Source organism: Podarcis melisellensis (genome assembly GCF_964234715.1).
Source record: "Podarcis melisellensis genome assembly, chromosome: 4".
Classification (NCBI taxonomy): domain Eukaryota; kingdom Metazoa; phylum Chordata; class Lepidosauria; order Squamata; family Lacertidae; genus Podarcis; species Podarcis melisellensis.
The window spans coordinates 87,821,609-87,845,923 of record NC_138531.1 but is presented as its reverse complement, the minus strand read 5'-3'; the positions used below and the strand labels follow the sequence as shown (position 1 = coordinate 87,845,923).

The window sequence follows — 24,315 nt, the reverse complement described above, 5'->3', positions numbered from 1 at the left end:
CTCATGTAAAAACACACTGATTCCCGGACCGTCCATGGGCTGGATTGAGAAGGCGATTGGGCCGCATCTGGCCCCGGGCCTTAGTTTGCCTACCCATGCAGTAGACAAATGTCTGAATGGGGCCACTGGCTTTGAATCCTCATTCAGCCATGAGGCTCAGTGGGTGATCTAGGCTTCGTCGCTCTTTCTCGGCCTAATTTGCCTCAGAGTGGCTGAGAGAAAAATATAGGCTAAATCCACAGCTAAGGCACTGAGGGGTTTTTTTTGGGGGGGGGAGAGGGAGGCTAATATAAAGAAAGAAAGCAGGCAGGGAGACCGTTGTTTTCTCCATGACACCATAGGCAGATAAAAATGTTGCAGGCATCGTGAAAAAGGGGGCAAAAAAGCTGCAAACAGGTGCAGGGAAAAAGTGAAGATTAACATTCCCCCTGCACCCCGCTTTATCCTACCAAATAAGAAGTATTCTGGCTCCACAAATACCTATGGACTATGAGGGCTGCTTTTGTGATTACCGGTTTTATTCAGAAGACTGTGGTATTTTGTCGATTTATTCAATTTGGATCTGGTCGTGACTATTTTTATTTTTTGTGGGAGGGGGATACAATTTCTAAAACACAACCTAAAAAAGGATGGAGAGTTAATGCCTATTACGTTTGCAGAATATGCCTGCTTTGGTTGCCTAGCAACCAATGCGAGGCAGGCTCAGATGGCAGAAAGGGGGCTGTGTTGACGGAGAGGAGGTAGCTGTGTCAATTCAGGTGGGTAAGAGACAGGAATGCTCCATTCACTCCTCACATCTGAAAGCCACAGATGGCTTTTTCAGAACAAACTTTGGGTTCCCTCAAAGGAAGAAGATGGCACCAGGGAGGCGTTGCCAAAATAAGGAGGTGAGAGTCGACAAAGAGGATGCGCGACCATCTATCTGAGTATTTGGCCAGTGCAAAGTTTGTAGGCTGATGAGACCGAATAGCATCGTTCTGCGATGGAGATGCTTTTTCCTGTGTCCAAAGTTTATTGTCGTCGTCAATCAAATCAGGCAGTGCTGAATTTAGGCACGGTATGAGGGGTGGTCCTAACTAAGCAGCTAAAAGAGAAGACCTTTGCAACTGCATCAATTATGACAAATGCCATTACTCTGGTTTTTCAAAAGGTTTGTTTGCTTCTCTCCCCCACCAGACACCGAGGCTTCCAAAGGTGATCCAGTGATCTTTGGTGCCCATCAGATAGGTAAGTAAATATCTTTGGAATTATTCGCATCTTTTGCAGTACAGTTTTGAGATGTTTTAGGCTGCAGTCCTGTATACATGTACATGAACTCTGTGGGATTTACTTCTGAGTAGATGTGTCCAGGATTCACTGTTAAATACTGAAAATAAAGGATGGCTATTTTTTCCTATGGAGTTTTTTGGCGAGTTTTTAAGGGCTGAGCAAAAATGGCTTCACGGAAGTATTCGCTCTGTTTGTGTGTGGTGAAATTGTGGGTGACATTTTTCTGAATATTCTTGGCAGGCGGAAGCAAAATTCCGCAACAGAAAATTCTGAGGGATTCCAGCTCCCTTAACATTGAAACTCCATGGTTACTTCATACTCGTGGATGAATGAGCTAGGAGAGCCAGGCTAGAAAAGGCAGGAGCCAAAGCCCATTGCTTCCTTCACTAATATTGAGAAATATTAAAAACTGGATCCACAGATGCACTCAAAACTCATGGGGGGCAACATGGGGGGTGATATCTTGCTGAATGTTCTCAGGGGAGGACTGCAGTCGTCTAACAAGAACAGCTTGAAAAAAGATCATTTTTCAAAAAAATTGTCAGAAAATTATTTCCTGAGAAATTTTGGCTCAGCTCTGTCTTGCGATGTGAGATTTCTGCCGCTTGGAAGCTTTAGTCACCTGTGTTGGAGGTTTATTGTGAAGCTAGCTTGACCAAAGAGGCTGTACTTGCAGAACTGTTGCTTGCTCCAAGTGTGGTGGCAATTGACTTCTAATCAATACTAGCCCTTGACCTCTAATCAATGCTAGCCCTTAACCAAATGGCACCCCAGGCAAAAACTAGAATGTTTGGTCTCCTTTTCCTTTTTCTAGGTTTTGGATATCTTGTTATTTTTTTGTTTGCTTTCGTAGCCTCCTGCACAACTTTGATGCATGATTTAATCAAGCTGTTGTACATTTTTCTGTGAATAGTTATAATCGGTACCATAATATCAACGTAATGTTATCCGTGTGGGTCAGTGTTGTCTTTGCAAGCAAATCTGTATTGTTTGTTTCAGGTGTTGAGTGGGTAGCCTGTGACAATGGCACTCACATGATTTTCTCAATTATTATTTGCTAAATCAGTCTGGGTATGTGATGGATCCTTTTGGTATTAGCTGCAGATGAATCCTACATTTGGGGCAGATTCTGCCTATTCTGCAACTGCAGCCCCACCTGACTGGAAAATATTCTGAGGAAGAGAGGTCAAGTTAGATTGAAATTGAAATTTTGACAATTGAAATTTTACAATGTCAGGGCGTACTGACATACTCAATGTGCTATGTGGCACTGCCTTTGATACATAGAATGATCACGTTAGAAGGGACCTCAAAGATAATCAAGTCCAACCCTGCCCGTGCAGGAAAAACATTGCTACAAGTGATTTGATGGCATACATTGTGTATGCCATCAAATGCCAGCAGTGCCCTTCAGCTCTCTATATTGGACGAACAGGCCAAACCCTACGCCAAAGGATAAATGGACATAAGTCTGACATCAGGAATCACAAGACAGAGAAGCCAGTAGGAGAACACTTCAATCTCCCAGGACATTCAATACAGGATCTCAAAGCAGCTCTCCTATTACAAAAGAATTTCAGAAACAGACTTGAAAGAGAAGTTGCTGACTTACAACTTATCACTAAACTGAAAACTATGGAGACACCTGGTCTGAATAGAGACATTGGATTCCCTCAAACATTATTTGGAGAACTGCATAGCAGAATTCTGAGAAGTCTGAATTTCGAAGAATAACTGTGTTTCAGTTTGCCTAAAGGTAAAGGGACCCCTGACCGTTAGGTCCAGTCGCGGACGACTCTGGGGTTGCTGTGCTCATCTCGCTTTATAGGCCAAGGGAGCCGGCGTTTGTCTGCAGACAGCTTTCAGGTCATGTGGCCAGCATGACTAAGCCACTTCTGGCAAACCAGAGCAGCGCACTGAAACGCCGTTTACCTTCACGCCAGAGCGGTACCTATTTATCTACTTGCACTTTGACATGCTTTCGAACTTCTAGGTTGGCAGGAGCAGGGACCGGGCAATGGGAGCTCACCCCGTAACGGGGATTCGAACTGCCGACATTCTGATTGGCAAGCCTAGGCTCTTTGGTTTAGACCACAGCGCCACCTGGTTTGCCTATTGGTCCATAAAGTACAAAATAGGTAGGTTTGCATTGAAATGCAAACTGAGCCATTCTTACTGGTGAGAGTCTGAATTCTCAGCTTCTCTCCTAACCCAACAGAGGCAGAGCAGTTGCAGTAATGATCCTTCCAGTCAGTATCCTGTAGAGGTCCTCTGCAGCTGATGCAGAACAGAGCCAGATGCCAGTGTGGACATGCACAAAAAAGAGTCGGAAGCTAAAGTCTTTGTGATTTTCATTGCAGCACAACTAGAAATCTAATTCCATTTGATGTTCTTTAAAAAAAAAAATCTCCCCCAAGCTGTTTGCTCAGATTATTTAGTGGCCACCCAGCTGTGAGAAATGGCTTTTTCCCCCCTTCCCCCTCTCACATTCTGACCTCATCTGAGCTTGGAATGAATCCAAGGAGCCAGTGCTGTGTCTGACAGCATCCTCTGTCAGAAACAAAAGAGGTCAGATTATTAAAAGAAAGTAAGAAAGGGGCGCTCTTCACATCCAAATAGAGAAAACAGATGTGTGGCGACTTTTTTCGGTGCTCTTTCCAGCAGCAGCCCTGTACGTTAGGAGAAGGCGCATTAGGCGGATATGTTATAAATATGTACATTCATCACCATGGCAAAAGATCTCGTGGCGGCTATTAATTTTAGGGGTGGAATACAAGGTCTCTTTCAGTGCCTACCAGATTCGGGTGCCAATGGGCCATGTGGTAGCAAGGCTCGCTTTAAACACTTCTTGCAGGCGGAACTTTGGAGCTACTGTGGGACAAGGTATGCAGTGAGGAGCTCCTTTGACTCTTCAACGTGACGCAATTTCAGCCGGCAGATTGCTTTTGCCGCGAGATGTGCTGCGGCGAGCTGTGTTTCTCGGGGACGGGGAAATGAGGTTTGTCATTAGTTGGGAATAAGCAGCACTCTTTCGCTAGATCCGTGATGGGGTGAAAAGGATGGTAAGTGACTCTTTTGATGCCACCCTCTAACTATAAATGTAGCTAGCAAAATGTTCATCATTAATTAGGGTAGGGAGGGAATGTACAGATGGAGATATTTTATATTGCAAGGGCCCCTCTGAGGATGCAATCTGCAAAGCCAGTCCTATCATTAAGGGCAGAAGATGACATTTCAAACTGTTTTTGGGTTTTTTGAACAGCAGTGCTGTTTCCATTCATTTGAATGAATGAATGAATGAATGAATGAATGAAAATAAATCCTGTAACAAATAAAGTTACAAAACACCATTCTTTTTCAAATATATTCTTGAAAGTATTGTCATGCATGGGGGGAGGTTAGTCTGAATGCTTGGGCCCTCTTCTAATTCTTGGAATAGCCAGGCTAGCTTCTTTGTGAGGTAATAGCCTGGGTGATGGGCCATTAAGGGAATGAAGGAAAGGGCTCTGTGCAACATCAACTCCTGGCAAATAGAAGGGGAAGAAATGGAGGCAGTGAGAGATTTTACTTTCTTGGGCTCCATGATCACTGCAGATGGTGACAGCAGTCACGAAATTAAAAGATGCCTGCTTCTTGGGAGAAAAGCAATGACAAACCTAGACAGCATCTTAAAAAGCAGAGACATCACCTTGCCAACATAGGTCCATATAGTTAAAGCTATGGTTTTCCCAGTAGTGATGTATGGAAGTAAGAACTGGACCATAAAGATCGTCAGCTGATGGCCGAAGAATTGATGCTTTTGAATTATGGTGCTGGAGGAGAATCTTGAGAGTCCCATGGACTGCAAGAAGATTAAACCTATCCATTCAGAAGTAAATCAGCCATGAGTGCTCACTGGAAGGACAGATCCTGAAGCTGAGGTTCCAATACTTTGGCCACCTCATGAGAAGAGAGGACTCCCTGGAAAAGACCCTGATGTTGGGAAAGATCGAGGGCACAAGGAGAAGGGGATGACAGAGGACGAGATGGTTGGACAGTGTCCTCGAAGCGACCAGCATGAGTTTGACCAAACTGCAGGAGGCAGTGGAAGACAGGAGTGCCTGGTGTGCTCTGGTCCATGGGGTCACAAAGAGTTGGGCACAACTAAACAACAGAGGCCCCTGCCTCAACTTGCAGGTAGTTAGAAGGACAAACGCAGAGTTGAGAGCTGAGAGTGAAGGGATGTGAGCTAGAAACTGGAAGGAAAGCTGCAGACTGGGAAGCTGGAGAGAGTCAGAGCAATGCTTGATTTCAGTTTGAATCCAAGGCTGCAACTATGGAGTATTGAAGTATTAATACTGTGAACCGCTCCATCATAGATTCAGGTAGTATATATGTGTAGAATCATAGAATTGTGGAGTTCGAAGGGACTCGAAGGGTGATCTAATCCAACTCCCTGCATTGCAACCTCTGCTTGAAAACCTCCAATGACCAAACTTAAACAGCGTAATGAGGACTGAGCCTGAGCATACTGCTGGGTTTAAAGCACATCCCCCCCCCCCCAAGAAAAAATAATATTGGGATCTGTAGTCTGTTAAGGGTGCTAGGAATTGTAGTTTTGTGTTGGGTAATCTTACACCCACATCACACATTTAAAGCAAATTTAAAACATTTGGCTTCCCTCTGCCCACCAAGAATTCTGGGAACTGGAGTTGGTTAACGGTGCTGGGAACTGTAGTTCTGCAAGGGGTCAACTATAGCTCCCAATATTCTTTTCGGGGAGAAAATGTGCTTTAAATATATGGCTGTGGTAGAGTTGGTTAGGAAATCTGTCTGTCTCTGGAGATACTGGAGAAGTGCACCTTTGGGGCCAAAGTCCAACTGTTGGAAGGTTTCAGCGCCTGCTGTGGCTCCAGAGACTCATACAGGAGAGACATGTTTTGTTGCAGCTGAGGCACATGAAGGCGTCCTGTTATGCTGCTGGGGTGCACAATGGGATTTCCTCTTTCTGCTGTCCTCCCAGTAGTCATTTTTCCTCTGCTCATTGCTGGAATAGAGCATGAGACCCTGAATCTCAGGGTTGTGGATTCAAGCCCTGTGTTGGGGCAAAAGATTACTGCCTTGCAGCGGGTTGGACTAGATGATCCTGGTCATGGGTGTAGGCAGGGGTTTTTTTTGGGGGGGAGGGCAGGACGCCCACCTATCATCATCCTCTGTCTGGCTCTGTCTAGCAGATTTGGAATGAAATGTCTCAACAGTTGTTTTAAGTTATTGCTACATTTTGACTCCAAGTGCTCAGAAAAAAACTGTCAACATCTTTCTACTATTTACCGTATTTTTTGCACTATAAGACTCACTTTTTCCCTCCTAAAAGGTAAGGGGAAATGTGTGTGCGTCTTATGGAGCGAATGCAGGCTGCGCAGCTATCCCAGAAGCCAGAACAGCAAAAGGGATTGCTGCTTTCACTGCGCAGCGATCCCTCTTCCTGTTCTAGCTTCTGAGATTCAGAATATTTTTTTTCTTGTTTTCCTCCTCCAAAAACTACAGTAGGTGCGTCTTGTGGTCTGGTGCGTCTTATAGAGCGAAAAATACGGTATTTATTTATTTGATTGATTGATTGATTAGCGGGGGCAGTTGCCCCCCTGCCCCCTAGCTACACCCATGTCCCTACATGCAGGTATACCAACTTGAATAAAATATTGCGGGGAGGGGAAGTAAGCCCATACGTGCATAAACAATCACATAATATAGTGCACGGTCACCATTTGAATGGCAATGCCCATCAACTTTTTTGGGATGGCTCCCTCAATTATTTTATGGGGGGCGCTAAAGGGACCCTGGGCTCCTATGCCTGGTGGTCCCTTCCAGCTCTACAATAAGAGTCCACCACCAGGACTCTCTCTCCTCCTGCAGCCTGCACAAAACCGCACAAGAGATGCTGCTTCCAGCCCCTCCAAGTGTTCCTATTTTCCAGAGTTATGGAAAAATCTAGATGCAAGGCTGCTCAGTCACCCTGCTCGTCGGGCAGAGCCCGTGGGTCCCTGCGGAACAAAGAAGGAGTCCAGCCACCAACCGGAGCAAATAGCTGAAGATCAAAGTTTATTGCGCAACAGGTTCAAAAAGGAATTGAACCCTGAGGATGGGGTGACAAGGACTTTTAAAACTTTCCCACCATATCCCAGAATACAGTTCGTACAGCATCATTGATACATCATTGCTACATCACTGACATGTCACCAAAGGGGAAGGGTAGACAGGGGTTACACTAGTTTAACCTTGGCAAACATCCAGACAAGTCCTTGGTACAAGATTAGCATAAGCAGACATGTCAGGGCAAGATCCAGGTATAGGATTAGCATAAGCAAACACCTCTGAAGTCCCACCAACCAAAGTACAATAGAACTTCCTTTGCACGTCTGAATGAACCCCTTGGCAAGTCTGGTGATGGGATTAGGCTTTCCATGGCCAACAATCAGCTCAGCAATTGTCACCTCTGGGCACTTCCTGGGGTAGGAGGTGTGTATACATGTCCTCACTGGCTAGGGGAGGTGGCAGGGAAAGGAGTCGTTTTTTCCAAGGGCAAAATAGTGTTGAAATGGAGGAAACTGGCAAAGGAGTTGATTTTGTATGATTGCTAAAGCTAGGTAACTTCCCTGAGCTGTCAAGTCGAAAGGATACATTTAAGCAAAATATTTGTAACATTTAACAACTTTAAAGATGTGCCCCCCCCCCCGGCAATTTGCGTAACACCAGGCACAGTCCCGAATTTACAGAAGCCGTCCCGGTTTCTGGTTTGGCCCTAGAATGTCCCTTGTTTCCTTAGGACGTCCCTATTTTCATCAGAGAAATGTTGGAGGGTATGGAGTTATTCCACCATGGAGCCATCTAAAGGCAGCCCTGTGTAGGGAAGTTTTTTAATGTTTTATTATGTTTTTTATAGATGTTGGAAGCTGCCCAGAGTGGCTGGGGCAACCCAATCAGATGGGCAGGGTATAAAGAGTAAAATTATTATTTGCATTATTATTATTCTGTTTGCATCAGAGAATGACAAACCTAGACAGCATCTTAAAAAGCAGAGACATCACCTTGCCAACAAAGGCCTGTATAGTTAAAGCTATGGTTTTCCCAGTATGGAAGTGAGAGCTGGACCATAAACAAGGCTGATCGCCGAAGAATTGATGCTTTTGAATTATGGTGTTGGAGGAGACTCTTGAGAGTCCCATGGACTGCAAGAAGAACAAACCTCTCCATTCTTAAGGAAATCAGCCCTGAGTGCTCACTGGAAGGACAGGTCCTGAAGCTGAGGCTCCAAGACTTTGGCCACATCATGAGAAGAGAAGACTCCCTGGAAAAGACCCTGACGTTGGGAAAGATGGAGGGCACAAGGAGAAGGGGATGACGGAGGATGAGATGGTTGGACAGGGTTCTCGAAGCTACGAACATGAGTTTGACCAAACTGTTGGAGGCAGTGGAAGACAGGAGTGCCTGGCGTGCTCTGGTCCATGGGGTCACGAAGAGTCGGACAGGACTAAACAACTAAACAACAGAGAAACAACAACATGGAGTTATTCCACCACAGAGCCATCTGAAGGCAGCCCTGTGTAGGGAAGTTTTTAAATGTTTTATTATGTTTTTATATATGTTGGAAGCTTCCCAGAGTGGCTGGGGGCAACCCAGTATAAAGAGTAAAATTTTTTATTATTATTATTATTATTATTATTATTATTATTATTATTATTATTATTGATTGGACGCCCCTGTTTGCACCAGATAAATGCTGGAGGGTATGTCCTTTCCCCCGGCGGAAAGTGGAGTTTCCGCGCGCTAGGACCTGGCAAGCGCCGCGCGGCGGCTATGTGCGACTTCCCGGCTGGAGCGTGTGGGTTGGCGGCGGCGGAGCGGGTAGAATTACGCTGGCAATCCCAGCCCCTTGGCCGCCTTTCCAAGGGACCGCTCTTGCTTGGCGAAGGAAAAGAAGGAAGATCTGCCCAGAGAGAGAGACGGAGAAAGCAAGCGGCAGACAAGAGGGAGCGCTCGGCGGGGCGAATACATGGGCCAACATTAGGACCCAGAGAAGCCGGCGATGATTTGGGCAGTAGGTAAAAAAGCTCCGCTGACATTCCTGGCATTCCGGCGCGAGGAAATAGGGGCTGTTTGGAGTATTTCGTGCGTGTTTGTTTGCTGCTTTTTCGGAGCGCCTGCAAACGGCGCTTTGCAAGGACGCAGCCTGTCATTTGCGCGCTTGGGGAGGGGGGGGGAGAGACACCCCTCCTCTCCCCATTGCTTCTCTCCTCTCCTCCCCTTCCTTCTCTTTTCTTTTTCCTGGGCTGGGCTGGAAGTGGGAAAGCTGAGCCGCGCTCGCTTCGCGGGGTCTCTTGCGGGGAAACTTCGGAGCCAAAGAGGTAAAGACGGAACTGTGCGCGGTGCGGGAGAGAGAGAGAGAGAGAGAGAGAACCCGGGGGAGCCAGCGCGTCATCCTCAGCAGGGATGCTGGAGAGGGGAAAGTGTGGAGTTGCCTGCCAATTTTAGGACTCCCCCCCCCCCTCCACTCCCTAGGCATGGATGTTCATAGCGATCTGGAAAGCCAGAGGGGCTAGTTGTACTCTGGGAAACTTTTTGGGACATATGGTAGGAAAGCTTTTCGTTTAGCTTATTTTTAAGTTGTTGACCCGCGAAGAGGGCCGGGGGAAAGTCCTGATTTCTGTAAAGTTGAATCCGGGCTGCTCCATAGTTCAGCTGACTGCATTGAAAAAAGTAGAGCACGGAGAGTGAGAGAGAGCATGAGCAGAGCAGAGGAGCTGTCTCTAATTTAAAAGTACATAGTAATTATTTGTATCCTGCTTGGGGAGCTTTTCGATGCCTTGCAAATATCCTGCATAAGATAAAGAGCTGATTTCGATAAGTGTGATATTTTTCTGCAGCAGAGCAGTGCTGTGGGTACATGCCAGGAGGAAAATAGCAAGGAGGAAGGACATATAGTGCATTGAGAGTGTTCTTGAAAAAGCAGGGCACAGCGTGCCAGGCTGTTTTTCATTGCTTGACAGGAGGCTGCTGTAGCATTGAGAGGCTGCTTTAGCTTTGCCCCTCGGTTACAGCATGTATCAATGTGTGGTTTCCAAAATAGGTCTGTCATATGGTGGGGTTATGCTCTGCCCTTAGGGAGATGATCCATGATTGCCAGGTTTAGCGCTCTTTTGAGGCTCAAGAAAAGCTGGTGGCTTGTCAGATTGGAGGGTTGGGGGAATCCAAGGTCAGGTGGTTGCCACCTTTTGTTTCTCTGGAGAGGCTCTTGGCCCCCAAAGAGGTTTCCAACAAGCAGGCATCCGTCCACACTGCAGAAGCATTTTCCATGTTGGGATTTGCTTGGGCACCCTATCATGTTGTCTGTCTGTTAAAAAGATTTGGCAACCCTTTCCAAGGGACGCAGTTATAAATGTATGACTGTGTGGCGTGCCTGGTTTCTGAAATGAACCAGGCTGGGGACCCACAAGCCTGAAAAGAACCTGTGAAGAACATGGCTTCTGAATGAGGCCAAGGCCCATCTAGTCCACTTCCTGTCTTCGCAGTGTCCAACTAGATGTCTGTGGGAAGCCTGCAAAGGAGGACCTGAGTCTTGCACCATATTTTCTAGAAGCTCTTCTTTGCGATTGTGGATGGGATGGAGGCTGGGTGTGCTTGCTCAGTTATGAGAAAAATCTAGAGGCGCCTTTGATTCAGTGGGAAAGATCTATCCCTCCCATGCAGACCTTCCTAGACTTGCCGATCAGAAGGTCGGCGGTTCGAATCCCCACGACGGGGTGAGCTCCCGTTGCTCGGTCCCTGCTCCTGCCAACCTAGCACTTCGAAAGCACATCAAAGTGCAAGTAGATAAATAGGTACCACTCTGGCGGGAAGGTAAACGGTGTTTTGGTGCGCTGCTCTGCTCCCCAGAAGAGGCTTAGTCATGCTGGCCACATGACCCGGAAGCTGTACACTGGCTCCCTTAGCCAATAAAGTGAGATGAGCGCCGCAACCCCAGAGTCGGCCACGACTGGACCTAATGGTCAGGGGTCCCTTTACCTTTAGTTTAAAAAGGAGCTCAGTTGGCAGACCTGGGAAATACCTGGGGATGGGAGGGGGAGTATTGCAGGATCCATAGCTCTGTGGCAGAGCACTTGCTTGGCTTGCAGAAGATCCCAGGTCTGATCCTGCGCATCTCAACTTATAAAACAATCACATACAAGTCGGTGGTGGGAAAGACCCTCTATCTGAAACCATACAGAGGTCCTGCTGGGCAGAGTAGAAAAAAATTACTAGCCTAGATGGATCAATAGTCTGATCTAACACTAAGCCTCCTCATAGGTCTGAGACACATGCATTCACATCGCACTGAAAATGCTGCTGTGTGTGCAACAGCTAAGGAGTCTCGACTACAAAATTGGTTTCGGTGGGACTTTGGCACCTAAAATCCTAAAACACCTGTGACCCAAATTCTCTGCAAGCATGCCATCTTCCTTGCTGGCCTACTCCTGGCCTTAAGATGAATAGATGATGCTCTCTTGGTAATTCCTGTGCGGGATGAAGTGTGTGGTGTTGAGGGTTCAGGAGAAAGCCTTTTGTATCCGGCCTCAACCCTAATATAACTTTAGGCAATCAATTAAGTGCACTTTTTTGGGCAGCTGGGTGGAGGAGGAGAGACCTAACTGGATAAATTAATTGATTTGTTGCTGCTGCTATTAGCAAATGGTTGTTGATTTGTTATGTATTTGAGGGCTGTGTTATTTTGTGGATGTTACGCTTATTTTTTATCTTGTCTAGTTTTGTTGTAAACTGCCCTATGGCTCATATAAGCACTCCAAATAAATATTCTGATGCCCCAATACTGGCAAGAAGTTTAAAAAGATAAACTTCTTTCTGAGCCTGTACAATTCCGGCAAGGAAGCAACTCTGCCTGTAGGGTGGTATGTGATTCTACCAGTTCCATTCACTTGTTTGTTTTTAGTGTATGAAGAGAGCAGGAAATATTTCCAATACCGCATAGTTTTCAGTCAACAAACATTGCTACAAACACGAAACATGTCTTTTGTGTGGACCCTGGACTGGTCTCAAAATGGTATCATAATCTTCTCCATATTGCAGTAATGCAAGGTGTGTGTGTGTGATTTGGTTAATTTCCAAAACATATTGACAGCTGAGATAAAAAACCCCAGCTCTTGGACAAGGTTTGTACATTGTACCATCCACGACACTGTGCTCCTCAAACCACTGATTCTGTAGAAAAGCCCGTTGGTAGACCAAGTTGGCACAGTGGCTAGATCAGTTTCCTCCAACCTCATGCCCTGCAGATTAAGTCAGTCTCCTGCTCCCATCAGTCCCTGACACCATGGCTCATGGTGAGGAATGCTGGGAGTTATGGTCCAACAACATCTGAAAGGCACCAGGTTGTGGGGGTGGGATTGGGACTTTGGCCTGGGTCCAAATCTCTAGTTAGCAGCAAAGATTACTGGGTGGCCTTCCTTGGCCAGTCACTATCACTCAGCTTAATCTACATCACAGGGTTGCTGTAAGGAAGTGGAGACTATAATCCAGCCTTTTATTTAACATCTTGCCTGATATGCAATGGCTGTGGCCAGGCTGGGATAGCAAAGTTGGTAAAGGTAAAGGGACCCCTGACTGTTAGGTCCAGTCGTGGCCGACTCTAAGGTTGTGGCACTCATCTCGCTTTATTGCCCGAGGGAGCCGGCCTACATGTGGCCAGCATGACTAAGCCACTTCTGGAGAACCAGAGCAGTGCACGGAAACACCTTTTACCTTACTATTATTATCATGCAGTCAAAGTGCAAGTAGAGAAATAGGTACCACTCTGGCAGGAAGGTAAACGGTGTTTTCGTGCGCTGCTTTGGTTCTCCAGAAGCGGCTTAGTCATGCTGGCCACATGACCCGGAAGCTGTCTGCGGACAAACGCCGGCTCCCTCAGCCTATAGAGCGAGATGAGCACGCAACCCCAGAGTCGGTCACGACTGGACCTAATGGTCAGGGGTCCCTTTACCTTTACCTTTTTACCTCGGGTTACAGATGTTTCAGGTTACAGACGCTTCAGATTACAGACTCTGCTAACCAAGAAAGAGTACCTCGGATTAAGAACTTTGTTTCAGGATGAGACCAGAAATTGCACGGCGGCAGCAGGAGGCCCCATTAGCTAAAGTGGTACCTCAGGCTAAGAACAGTTTCAGGTTAAGAACGGACCTCCAGAACGAATTAAGTTCTTAACCCGAGGTACCACTGTAATAATAATAATTTATTATTTACATCCCTGCCCATTTGGCTGGGTTTCTCCTGCCACTCTTAATCTCCGGGTTATAGATTCAAGCCCCATGTTGGGCAAAAGACTCCTGCATTGCAGGGGGTTGGGCAAAATAACCCTTGGGGTCCTTTCCAACTTGACAATTCTACGAATCCAGGATTGATTAGGTGTGTGCGCGCGCATGAGAGAGAGGTTGGGGACAGGGATCTGTTTTCTGAGCATACATCCTGGTTTGCTTGCACAAAACTTACACAGTGCCTAGTCTTTACTGAGTCCTTATTCTGATTTGTTTGTGGTGAAGTTACACAACAATGCTTGTTTATTCTGATTTCATCCTTTATGTTAATCATTGATTCCACACTTTTCAGTGCATTTCACAATCGCCACTGAAAATAAACGAATATTGGGCCTTGTTGCACCAGAGCGATAGAGCCCCTTAATTCGCTTCAGTTGTGTAATCTTAAATTTCTGGTGTGGAATTGAATCCCTCCCCCTCTGGAGTCAACTTGGGCGAGAGAGAAACTGAGACACAATAGCGGCAAAGAGCAGGGTCTTTATATCAGTAGCACCAAGGCTGTGGAACAAACTTCCTTCTGTAGGTTATAGCTCTCCCTCTCTATTGACTTTCCAGCAAGAGTTAAAAATAAAGTTTCCGGTCATTTGGCCTTCAGTACAGCTAGCTCCTCCAGTACAAGGGACGCGGGTGGCGCTGTGGGTTAAAGCCTCAGCGCCTAGGGCTTGCCGATCGAAAGGTCGGCAGTTCGAATCCCCACGGCGGGGTGCGCTCCCGTTGTTCGGTCCCAGCGCCTGCCAACCTAGCAGTTCGAAAGCACCCTCGGGTGCAAGTAGATAAATAGGGACCGCTTACTAGCGGGAAGGTAAACGGCGTTTCCGTGTGCAGCTCTGGCTCGCCAGAGCAGCGATGTCACGCTGGCCACGTGATCCGGAAGTGTCTTCGGACAGCGCTGGCCCCTGGCCTCTTGAGTGAGATGGGCGCACAACCCCAGAGTCTGGCAAGACTGGCCCGTACGGGCAGGGGTACCTTTACCTTTACTTACAGCTAGCTAGCTAGCTAGCTTGGTTGGTGCTGTTTCTGTTGTTCCCTGTCTACAGGTTTTGTTTCTTTTGTTTTTAGGCGTGGGGAATAATTAGGATGTTTTTGTACACCGAGTTTGTGTGAAGGTGGCTAACAGGTTATTCTGAATAAATAATAATACAATCAGATAGTAATGTTTGTCCTAACAACAGGGCATCTGGCTCTATGTGGTTTCTGTGGATTCAGTTAAGTTTATTTACTTAGGCAGTTTTGTTATTTCCAAATAAATAAAATTAAGAGGGGCAGGGGAGTGTACAGAAATTGTATATCGCAAACCAGGTCATTAATTAAAAATATATAGCACTGTGCTCAGTTTAAAAATGAAGTTTATAGTTTGTGCTGGCCATCTGTCATGAGATTCCTGCATCACTGGGGTTGGTCTAGATGACCCTCTGGTAACTTTTCAACTCTATGCTTCTACCATACTGGCATTTCTGCTTTTACACCGTTATTATCCCTCCAACTCAGACTGCTGTATGTACCCTAAATCTCTCCTGCACTTAGCTAACCCACCTCCAAATTCTGCAAAATTTTGTTCTTCAGCAAGCAGAACCATGTAAAAAAGGAAATATTTTTTCTTTCTCCCATTGATGATCTTGATATTTTTAGAGCAGAGTTTTAACCACTTTTCCAGCTCAAGATAATAATAAGAAGAAATAACGATACTTACAGTAATTACCTTTCTGTGTATAACACACTACAGTTTAGGTTGCTTCTATGTGCTTTGTAATAGCGGGTACCAAATCCCTTTCAAAGAGTCAGATATGAATGGCTAGGATTGCTTTTTCTAAAAAAAACAACAAACTCCTGCAAGCGGGAATGGTGTGGTTTGCATAAGAAAAACCACACACTGGTGTTAACAATGGGCTGGCTAATTGCAGGAACAATTCTAAGTAAATGATCCTAAAAAGGTCTTTCCTTGGCAAACAGCCTGAAAAAAGAGAGAGAAAAGAGCAGGCAGACTCTGTGTTGACTGCTCTAAATGCCAAACATACAAGAGGGATTATCTTCCATTATTTACTTCCAGGGTTCTTTCTCGCTGGAAACTGCAACTGAGGTTAAAAGGATTCAGGCTGCAGCTCAGTACAGAGAAATCTAGTTTGGTGCAGATGAATGAGGCAGAGAGCATTTTAGCACACTTTGCACACTAAAGTGATATGGAAATGATTGGCAGTGGTGACTACAGTGATTATAGTATTCGTCTTTATTAATAAGCAGGGTGGGTTTATTTAAATAGGTGGGCTGGGTCCTGACTAACGGTGCAATCTAAGTTCTAGTCAGTTCAGTGTGGGGTATTTATTTACTATATTTCTGGGCTGCCCTTCATCTGTCAGGATCATGCGGCAGTTAGCCATTGCCCTCATGTTGTTTTAACACGAATACTTCATATATATTTTTTGCTGTATTTCCTCTGTTGTTGGTATATTCAGAGGCATGCCCTCCCTGATCCTAAAAATAGTACATTATTATTGTTAGTATTACAGTGGTACCTCGGGTTAAGTACTTAATACGTTCTGTAGGTCCGTTCTTAACCTGAAACTGTTCTTAACCTGAGGTACCACTTTAGCTAATGGGGCCTCCCGCTGCCGCCGCATGATTTCTGTTCTTATCCTGAAGCAAAGTTCTTAACCTGAAGCACTGTTCTGGGTTAGCGGAGTCTGTAACCTGAAGCGTATGTAACCTGAAGCGTATGTAAACCGAGATACCACTGTATTAGTATTAGTATTAGTATTAGCATTTCTATACGGTTTTTTTATTTTTAACGGGGGGATCTCTGTGAGCCAGTGTGGTGTAGTGGTTAAGAGCGGTGGACTCGTAATCTGGTGAACCGGGTTCGCCTCCCCGCTCCTCCACACGCAGCTGCTGGGTGACCTTGAGCTAGTCACACTTCTCTGAAGCCTCTCAGCCCCACTCACCTCACAGAGTGTTTGTTGTGGGGGAGGAAAGGAAAGGAGAATGTTAGCCAATTTGAGACTCCTTAAAGGGAGTGAAAGGCAGGATATCAAATCCAAACTCTTCTTCTTCTTCTTCTTCATGCCCCAGAAGCATTTCCCTTCATTAATTTGTCTAATCCCCTTTCAAATCCATCTAAGCTGGTGGCCACTGGCCACTTCTGCTTTCTTCAGAAGATTAATTTGGTAGTTGTGATGTTGCAGCAGACTATGCAGGGGTGCGTGCTCAAAAAGCCCATCTGAGCCGATGCGTGGGTGGATGAAATGAAATACTACAAAAGATTGCTTTTATACTTGTTTCTTGGAACATGAGCCAGCTGTGTTTAAAAAGTGTAGATTCCGTGTTAGCGTTCTGTGTTTTATGCTACAATGGGTTTGTTTAAAAAGTAAAATTAGCTCCTGAAATGAACAAGGACACATTCAGAATAGTAATTTATAATCTTGTTTGTGTCGTGCTACTCATAACTAGGTTATTCCTCTGTAATAAACAAAAATCAGCCCTTATTTTCTTATGGGGGACACAAGAGCCCTTATAGAGTCCTTTGTAGGTTCTCCACCGGTTGGAGAAAATAACAGAGGCCGACCAGAGAATATTGAGAAGCAAAGCAGCTAGTAAGCCTGATCTTTATTGATCTGTTGCAACAGGGTGCTCCCCTCACATGCAGGAAAGGAGGAGGACCCAGAACAAAGGTGTGCCCGTCCTTATATAGACATTTTAAATTGCCCGCCCTGGAGTCCAAGACCACCCCAGAAACATCATACATACATCACAGAAAGGGTTTACCTCAAGACCACCCCCAGATACATCATACCTACATCACAGAAAGGGTGGTCTACAACAGAAATCTGAGTGCGTTGTTTATCTCCTGTCTGGCAGATCACCTGTTAATGGTCCCTTGATTGGATTACTTGGGGAGCCTGGCCAGTCTTTTGTAATGATAAATACTTAGTTCCTGAGCCAGGTCACAGGCTCACCCTATTCATACACAGACATACCCTTAAGACAGGATTTGTGAACAAAAAGACAATGGGAAGGCTTTTCCACTTTCCATCGACCTTGCAGAGAAATATTTGAGGTCAATTTGGGAGGGACAAAATGGTTTCAGGACTTTTTCTGTGGGGTTCCAGACATGTGGCCTATATGTGCAGTTATGAACATTTATTATATATATAAAAGACCTTAATTTTTTTTTATTTCACCACATAGCTGTGTGATTTTGACACAGAAAAGTGTAGAATGAGCCCAAAATTCAGAGTGGGTTGGTTGTAGCTGACCTAGCTCTGAGGCAGGTTTGGTTTAGGTGTGGACAAGGATTGGAAAGTCCAGGAGCATGGGTATGGGGAGGGACTTGGGAATCAGGCACCAGATCAAGCAGTTATGGAGCAAAGGGTCACGGGGCAGGCGCAGAGAGCCATGCAGAAGGCTCTGGGGTAGCAGCAGAGGGTTGGAGAGGCCAATAGCCGCTGTCAGGTCAAAGGCAAAGTGGACAGCCCAGGATTCACCATCTGAGGTAGCAGTCAGAGAAATAGGGGAGAGTCTTTGAACTCAAGACAAGTTGCTCAAGTTCGGCTTGTTGTGTCTTGATGCCTTTTAATGTCAGCTGACTCTCTTCAGGCTTGAATTGCAGCCTAGACGGCATCCATTTATCCCAGGCATCCCCAAACTTGGCCCTCCAGATATTTTGGGACTACAATTCCCATCATCCCTGACCACTAGTCTTGTTAGCTAGGGATGATGAGAGTTGTAGTCCCAACACATCTGGAGGGGTGGGTTTGGGGGTGCCTGGTTTATCCCAAACTAAGGCCTAGTCTGCCCAACTTCTTGCAGGTTTTGTTGGAGTGCTGGGGATCCTTCTCCACAGCCCTTTTAACGGCTCCAATGTGGTAGATTACCCTCTCTCATCTCTTGGTCATTCTCTGGCATGACAAAGAGCCAGGAGACCAGAAATCGGCTTTCTGACTTGCCTCAGTGGATGGCTGAAAATCTACAGCAGACAGTATTTCACATGTAAATTGAAATGACCGTGTAAATTTTTGTGTGTGAAAAAGTGCAACATAAATGTTGACAGTTGCATAAATATTATATTCAGCATTCGCTTATGAATGTCTACAAAGCAAATCAGGATCGTCAGCATTCAGATACAGTCACCGAATTGCTTAATATGGATGATGAGTACCTTGCTTGTGTAAGATAATGTTTGCTGATATCTTTTGGGTGTATCAAATATTGTATTACGTTGGTGAGTTGTCCCTGAGCACTTGTTCCCTAGTGATATGTATGTGGATTCTAACATGCAGTTTCAAAGTCTCCCCAACCCCATTGTTTTTCCTTTTATTGGAAAACACAGTCATAAATATATTGAATTCCAGGAATGTTTCAGTCTTACTGCCCTTGGGAGACAAGCCTTCTATATATCCCAGTGGGGATTCAGGCCTCATCATGGGATTGAACCTGCCTTGGTCGCACTGGTCGATGATCTCCAGCGGGCTAGGGACAAAGGTGAGAGTTGTCTCCTAGTTCTGCTGGATCGCTCAGTGGCGTTTGATACAATCGACCATAACATCCTTCTGGACCGTCTTGAGGGGTTCGGAGCTGGGGGCACTGTCATACAGTGGTTCCGCTCCTTCCTGCTGGGCTGTGTTCAGAAAGTGGTGGTGGGGGGTGAGTGTTCAGACCCCTGGGCTCTCACTTGTGGGGTGCCTCAGGGTTCTGTCCTCTCCCCCATACTTTTCAACATCTACATGCAGCCTCTGGGAGAGATCATCAGGGGGTTTGGGCTGGCTGACCATCAATATGCAGATGATACCCAGCTCTACCTCTCTTTTAAATCAGAACCAGTGAAGGTGGTGAAGGTCCTGTGTGAGTGTCTGGAGGCGGTTGGAGGATGGATGGCAGCTAACAGATTGAGGTTGAATCCTGACAAGACAGAAGTACTGTTTTTGGGGGACAGGAGGCGGGCGGGTGTGGAGAACTCCCTGGTCCTGAATGGGGTAACTGTGCCCCTGAAGGACCAGGTGCGTAGCCTGGGAGTCATTCTGGACTCACAGCTGTCCATGGAGGCAAAGGGCAATTCTGTGTCCAGGGCAGCTGTCTACCAGCTCCATCTGGTACGCAGGCTGAGACCCTATCTGCCCACGGACTGCCTCGCCAGAGTAGTGCATGCTATGGTTATCTCCCGCTTGGACTACTGCAATGCACTCTACGTGGGGCTACCTTTGAAGGTGACCCGGAAACTACAACTAATCCAGAATGCGGCAGCTAGACTGGTGACTGGGAGCGGCCGCCGAGACCACATAACACCGGTCTTGAAAGACCTACATTGGCTCCCAGTACATTTCCGAGCACAAGTGTTGGTGCTGACCTTTAAAGCCCTAAATGGCCTCGGTCCAGTATATCTGAAGGAGCATCTCCACTCCCATCGTTCTACCTGGACACTGAGGTCCAGCGCCGAGGGCCTTCTGGCAGTTCCCTCACTGTGAGAAGCCAAGTTACAGGGAACCAGGCAGAGGGCCTTCTCAGTAGTGGCACCCGCCCAGTGGAACGCCCTCCCACCAGATGTCAACTAGAACAGCAAACTTTTAGAACACATCATTAGGGGAGCTTTTAATGTTTGGTGTATTACTGTATTTTAATATTTAAAATACAGTGGTTGGGGAAGACCAGCCAGATGGGCAGGGTATACAGTAAATTATAAATTATTATGATTATGATTATGGCTGGGACACATCTGGAGACTTAGCATACCTGGGGTGGACACATGGCAGGTTATTTAGGTGCAGTGGCTCACTAAATGGCTTGGGCAATTAGTTGTCTGTATGTGTGCCTTTACATATAGTGGCTTGGGGTTAGCTAGCATAAGGAAGCTCATGGAAATAAAGTTTCCCATGTCCTCCTCTCTCCATCACTACATCTGACTTTGTTCAGGGCCAAGTAACCCTCCAGAGCAGGGGTCAGCAACCTTTTCCAGCCGTGGGCCGGTCCACTGTCCCTTAGACCTTGTGGTGGGCAGCGCTATTTTTTTTGGGGGGGGGAGGAGATGAACGAATTCTTATGCCCCACAAATAACCCAGAGATGCATTTGAAATAAAAGCACACATTCTACTCATGTAAAAACACACTGATTCCCGGACCGTCTGCTGGCCGGATTGAGAAGGCGATTGGGCCGCATCCAGCCCAAAGGCCTTAGGTTGCCTACCCCTGCTCCAGAGAGATCATAGGAAGATGCAGTCAGCTACAAAGGGATGGGAAACTTTTCTCAAGGGCACCATGATCAGTCAATGTAGCCCAGCTAGTTTTGCCATGACTTGATGATTATTGTCTTGCGGTAACATAGAGGCAGGATTTTCACTGGTGACACCAGTCTTGTGGAATGCTTTCTCTCTTGAAACAGGAGAGGCCCCTTCTGTGTTGGCATTCTTCCGGCTCCTGAACGCTCACCTGTTTAGGCAAGCATTCCCCTGAACTGAACTTGTGGTTTTATTGTTTTAACCGTTTTAATTGTTGTATTAATTCCACATCGTATTATTCCAGATAGCTTGGTCCCACCCCCAACCTAAATCCTGGCTTCGCCCATGATTCCTATATTACAAGCCTACATAGCTTTTGTAAGATATTTCCAACATGCTTATCTGAGTTTGATGAAGTTGCTTGATTTGGCTGAATACATAGGGATGAGATACTGAGATCAGCTGCATCAAACCAACTTGCCCCTTTGTTCAGCTGTGGTGTGTTTCCAAACCAGCTAACACCTACATTGTGTCTAGGAGAGTAAGGCGTGTTAACGTTAGCTGCCCCGGGGCCATAGGAGAGCCGTCTTCTCCTATCCAGGGTGCAATTCTGATTAAAAGGATGTGAGTCAGCTTGAACTGGAGTTAGGGCTGTCTCTCCAGATGCTAAGGCTGGCCTCCTTCCCCATAATTCCCAGCTTAAGAAACAATGCTCTAATAAAACTCTTGCCCCCTTTCATCAAATGATTAAAGAATAAAAGGGAGGGGTTTTGCAATTTGAGAGACTGGGGAGAAGGGAGAGGGAAGCAGTCTTAGAAGGCAAGAAATTCCTTTGTATTCATTTCCTACTCTGCGTCTGATACAAGAATCCCAAATTCTGTGCATGCTCACATACATTTTGGTGAGATGTAATGTGGCACTTCAATAGTTTGCGCACCCAGACTCCACTGAGATAAGCTGCTTTCCTTATGCAATTTTTTTTTGTCAGTAGAATCAGATTTGTGAGGGGTTTCTAGGCTGATTTGCTTGCTGTACTCGCTTAATCCGTGATCAGTTGATTGCTCACTTGACTACTGGATTACATGGCTTGATTGCTTTTTGACTCTCAGCAAAACGTATTGTTACAAAAGTAATGTGACGCTCCCATGTTCTGCAAGATTCCTGGGGGTTCCAGGCACTCACTACAGGGTCCTTTGGAGAACTGAGACATGGCGGATAATGTCATAGCTTTAAGAAATATGGTTTATTCACCTATTTATACCTTCAGTCTGCCTGCAGGGAGGCCAGATCTTACAGCATGTTCATTTCAGGAGGGGTTTGTCCCCCACAGCAGTGCAGCCTTCAGCCAGCCTGCCCAAGATGGATCCCAGTCTTTCTTATTCCTTCTTCCGAGAACACCCTGCTAAAAACTCTCTTTCAAAGCCATTGTTATCTCTTTCATACAAACCAAGGAATGTTGTCTGTGCAATTTCATTCTAGGGTTCTAAACTTATATGGTTACTGCAGTAGATAATGAAATCAAGAAAGGAACATATTCCACTGGGACTGCCATAAATTCAGCAGTCTGAATTTAAATATTACGGTGTCGTAAGACAAATCGGGCATGTTTTCTCTTATATAAATTGTCAACTTGCTGAAATAGAGAGTTTATATCCAAAAAATAAGCAAAGATCACGTTCATGAATGGCACTGTGAATGGCTTTTTCCACTAATGCTTTTTTAAAAAGTGTTAAATTAGTTAAAATAACATGTAAAACAGGGAATGGGCAATATTAATTCAAAACAATAGTTTCTGGAAATTAAATTTCCTTGTGCAGATGCAGGCAATATATCCATATAATCAGTTATTCTTGTGACAGTGGCCTCTGGATAGTATAAATGTCCAACATGTTATTTTACAGGCTGTTGTCCAGATTTAAAGTTTATGGACAAGATCATGCCTTATATACCTAATTGTACTGCAGTAAGAGGTGTATGTGCATCATATATGTCTGTGTGGTATTTTGGACATAATAGGAAACTTGAATGCTCCTCCGTCCTCTCCTCGTACCTTACTGTGAGGAGATCAGAAGCTTCCACTTCTCCATTGAAGCAAACCACAGTTCCTTGAGTTCAAATGTACAGGGAGCTATGGTTTGTTAGACCAAACCCAGATTAAATCACGGTTTTACATATTGGTTTGTCCTGAACCATATTTTAAACAAGGGATTGGAGTTATGTTGGACTCCAACTCCCATCAGCCCCATCCAGCATGGCCAATGATAAGAGATTATGGTAATTGTAGTCCAACAACACTGAAGGGCCACAGGTTCCTCAGATCCCCAGACTGAGATACTCTGGATTGTTTAAATACAGAGGTTGCTGATTTCCTTTTGGGCACAAAAGAGGGGAAGGTTGGAGGCTGTGGATAAGCCTGAGACTTGTTCATGTAATGGGAAACCCTGGTTTCCTACTGCATCTGAATCGACACAATGTCTGTTTTGATCAAAAAATTCTGAAACCAACCAAAAGCACTTTGCTTGCATGCAGTGATGTAGTTTTAATATGTTGCTTGTGGACATAAAGTTCAAATTCTAAGCCCACCCAAGTCCTAATCCAAGGCTGTGATAGCTTGGGAACTAAGCCATTAGCAATCAGAAGATCGGTGAGTCACTTGGCTTCAAAAACTCCATTGTAATTCTAGAGCAGCTCAACCACTGACCAGCGATGTGAGTTTTCCTTGAAAATTTAGAATTGGAAAATACTGGGAGCTGCCAATAAATTAATGACCATTTCTCTATCATCTATTAAGTCTTTGAACTCTTGCCACAATGGCTTGGGTGCTCAGCCGCTCCGTGACTTCCCTCTGACAGTTCTGTGGCAAGGTTGTGTTGTCTGCAGTAAAATGTGTTTCTGCATGCAGCCTTTTATGTAGACAGACATCTGAAATGATTCACTGAGAAGTATGTATACAACGGATGTCTTTGTTGGGGGCTGTGAAACACCGCTTAAACATAATTCAGAAACCACAAGTGTGAATCACTTTAGGAAAAGTGTTGGGGTATTTAAAAAACAAAACAAAAACGTGACTAGTTCATGGATAAATATTTTTTTCTTTTTCTTTTCTCATAGGCCTCCCATCCATTTGCTACACTTCCAGTACTCCTGCCCAGATACTGGAAGAAACTGGCTGTCTTTACACGGATCCTCAGCTGTTTGGCAGCAGGCGGGATGGTTCACCGTTAATGATAGACTTTGTCAGCGATACTGAAAGTAAGTTCTTGTGAAAAACCCTGCTTTCTAGCTGCTTTTGTCAATTGAGTTTCACACTGGTTTGTTTTGGTTTTTTTGGACAAATGGCTTTCTTCAGATCCTTGTTGACGTTGAGCCTTGCAAGTGGATCATTATACAAGGGAAATGGGACCCAGGTGCAGGACAGAGAGGGCACTTAGGTTTCATCAGAAGCAATGTGGTCCCTGAAGAGCAGAGGTGGGGAGTCCCCAGACCACAGCCCAAATTTAAACCACCAA

General features: G+C 45.6%; 1 protein-coding gene across 7 annotated transcripts in view; it reads left to right on the top strand.

Moving 5' to 3' along the window:
- Positions 1 to 24,315, top strand: part of AMOTL1 (angiomotin like 1) — a 78,968-nt gene that overhangs the window by 17,045 nt on the left and 37,608 nt on the right. For 2 of the 7 annotated variants that reach the window (XM_081909618.1, XM_081909619.1), the window contains exons 3-4: positions 1,177 to 1,227; positions 23,918 to 24,058. In XM_081909618.1, coding sequence (XP_081765744.1) covers positions 1,177 to 1,227; positions 23,918 to 24,058 — 192 coding nt within the window. The other 5 variants (XM_081909622.1, XM_081909621.1, XM_081909617.1 and 2 more) reach the window with 5 other exon arrangements.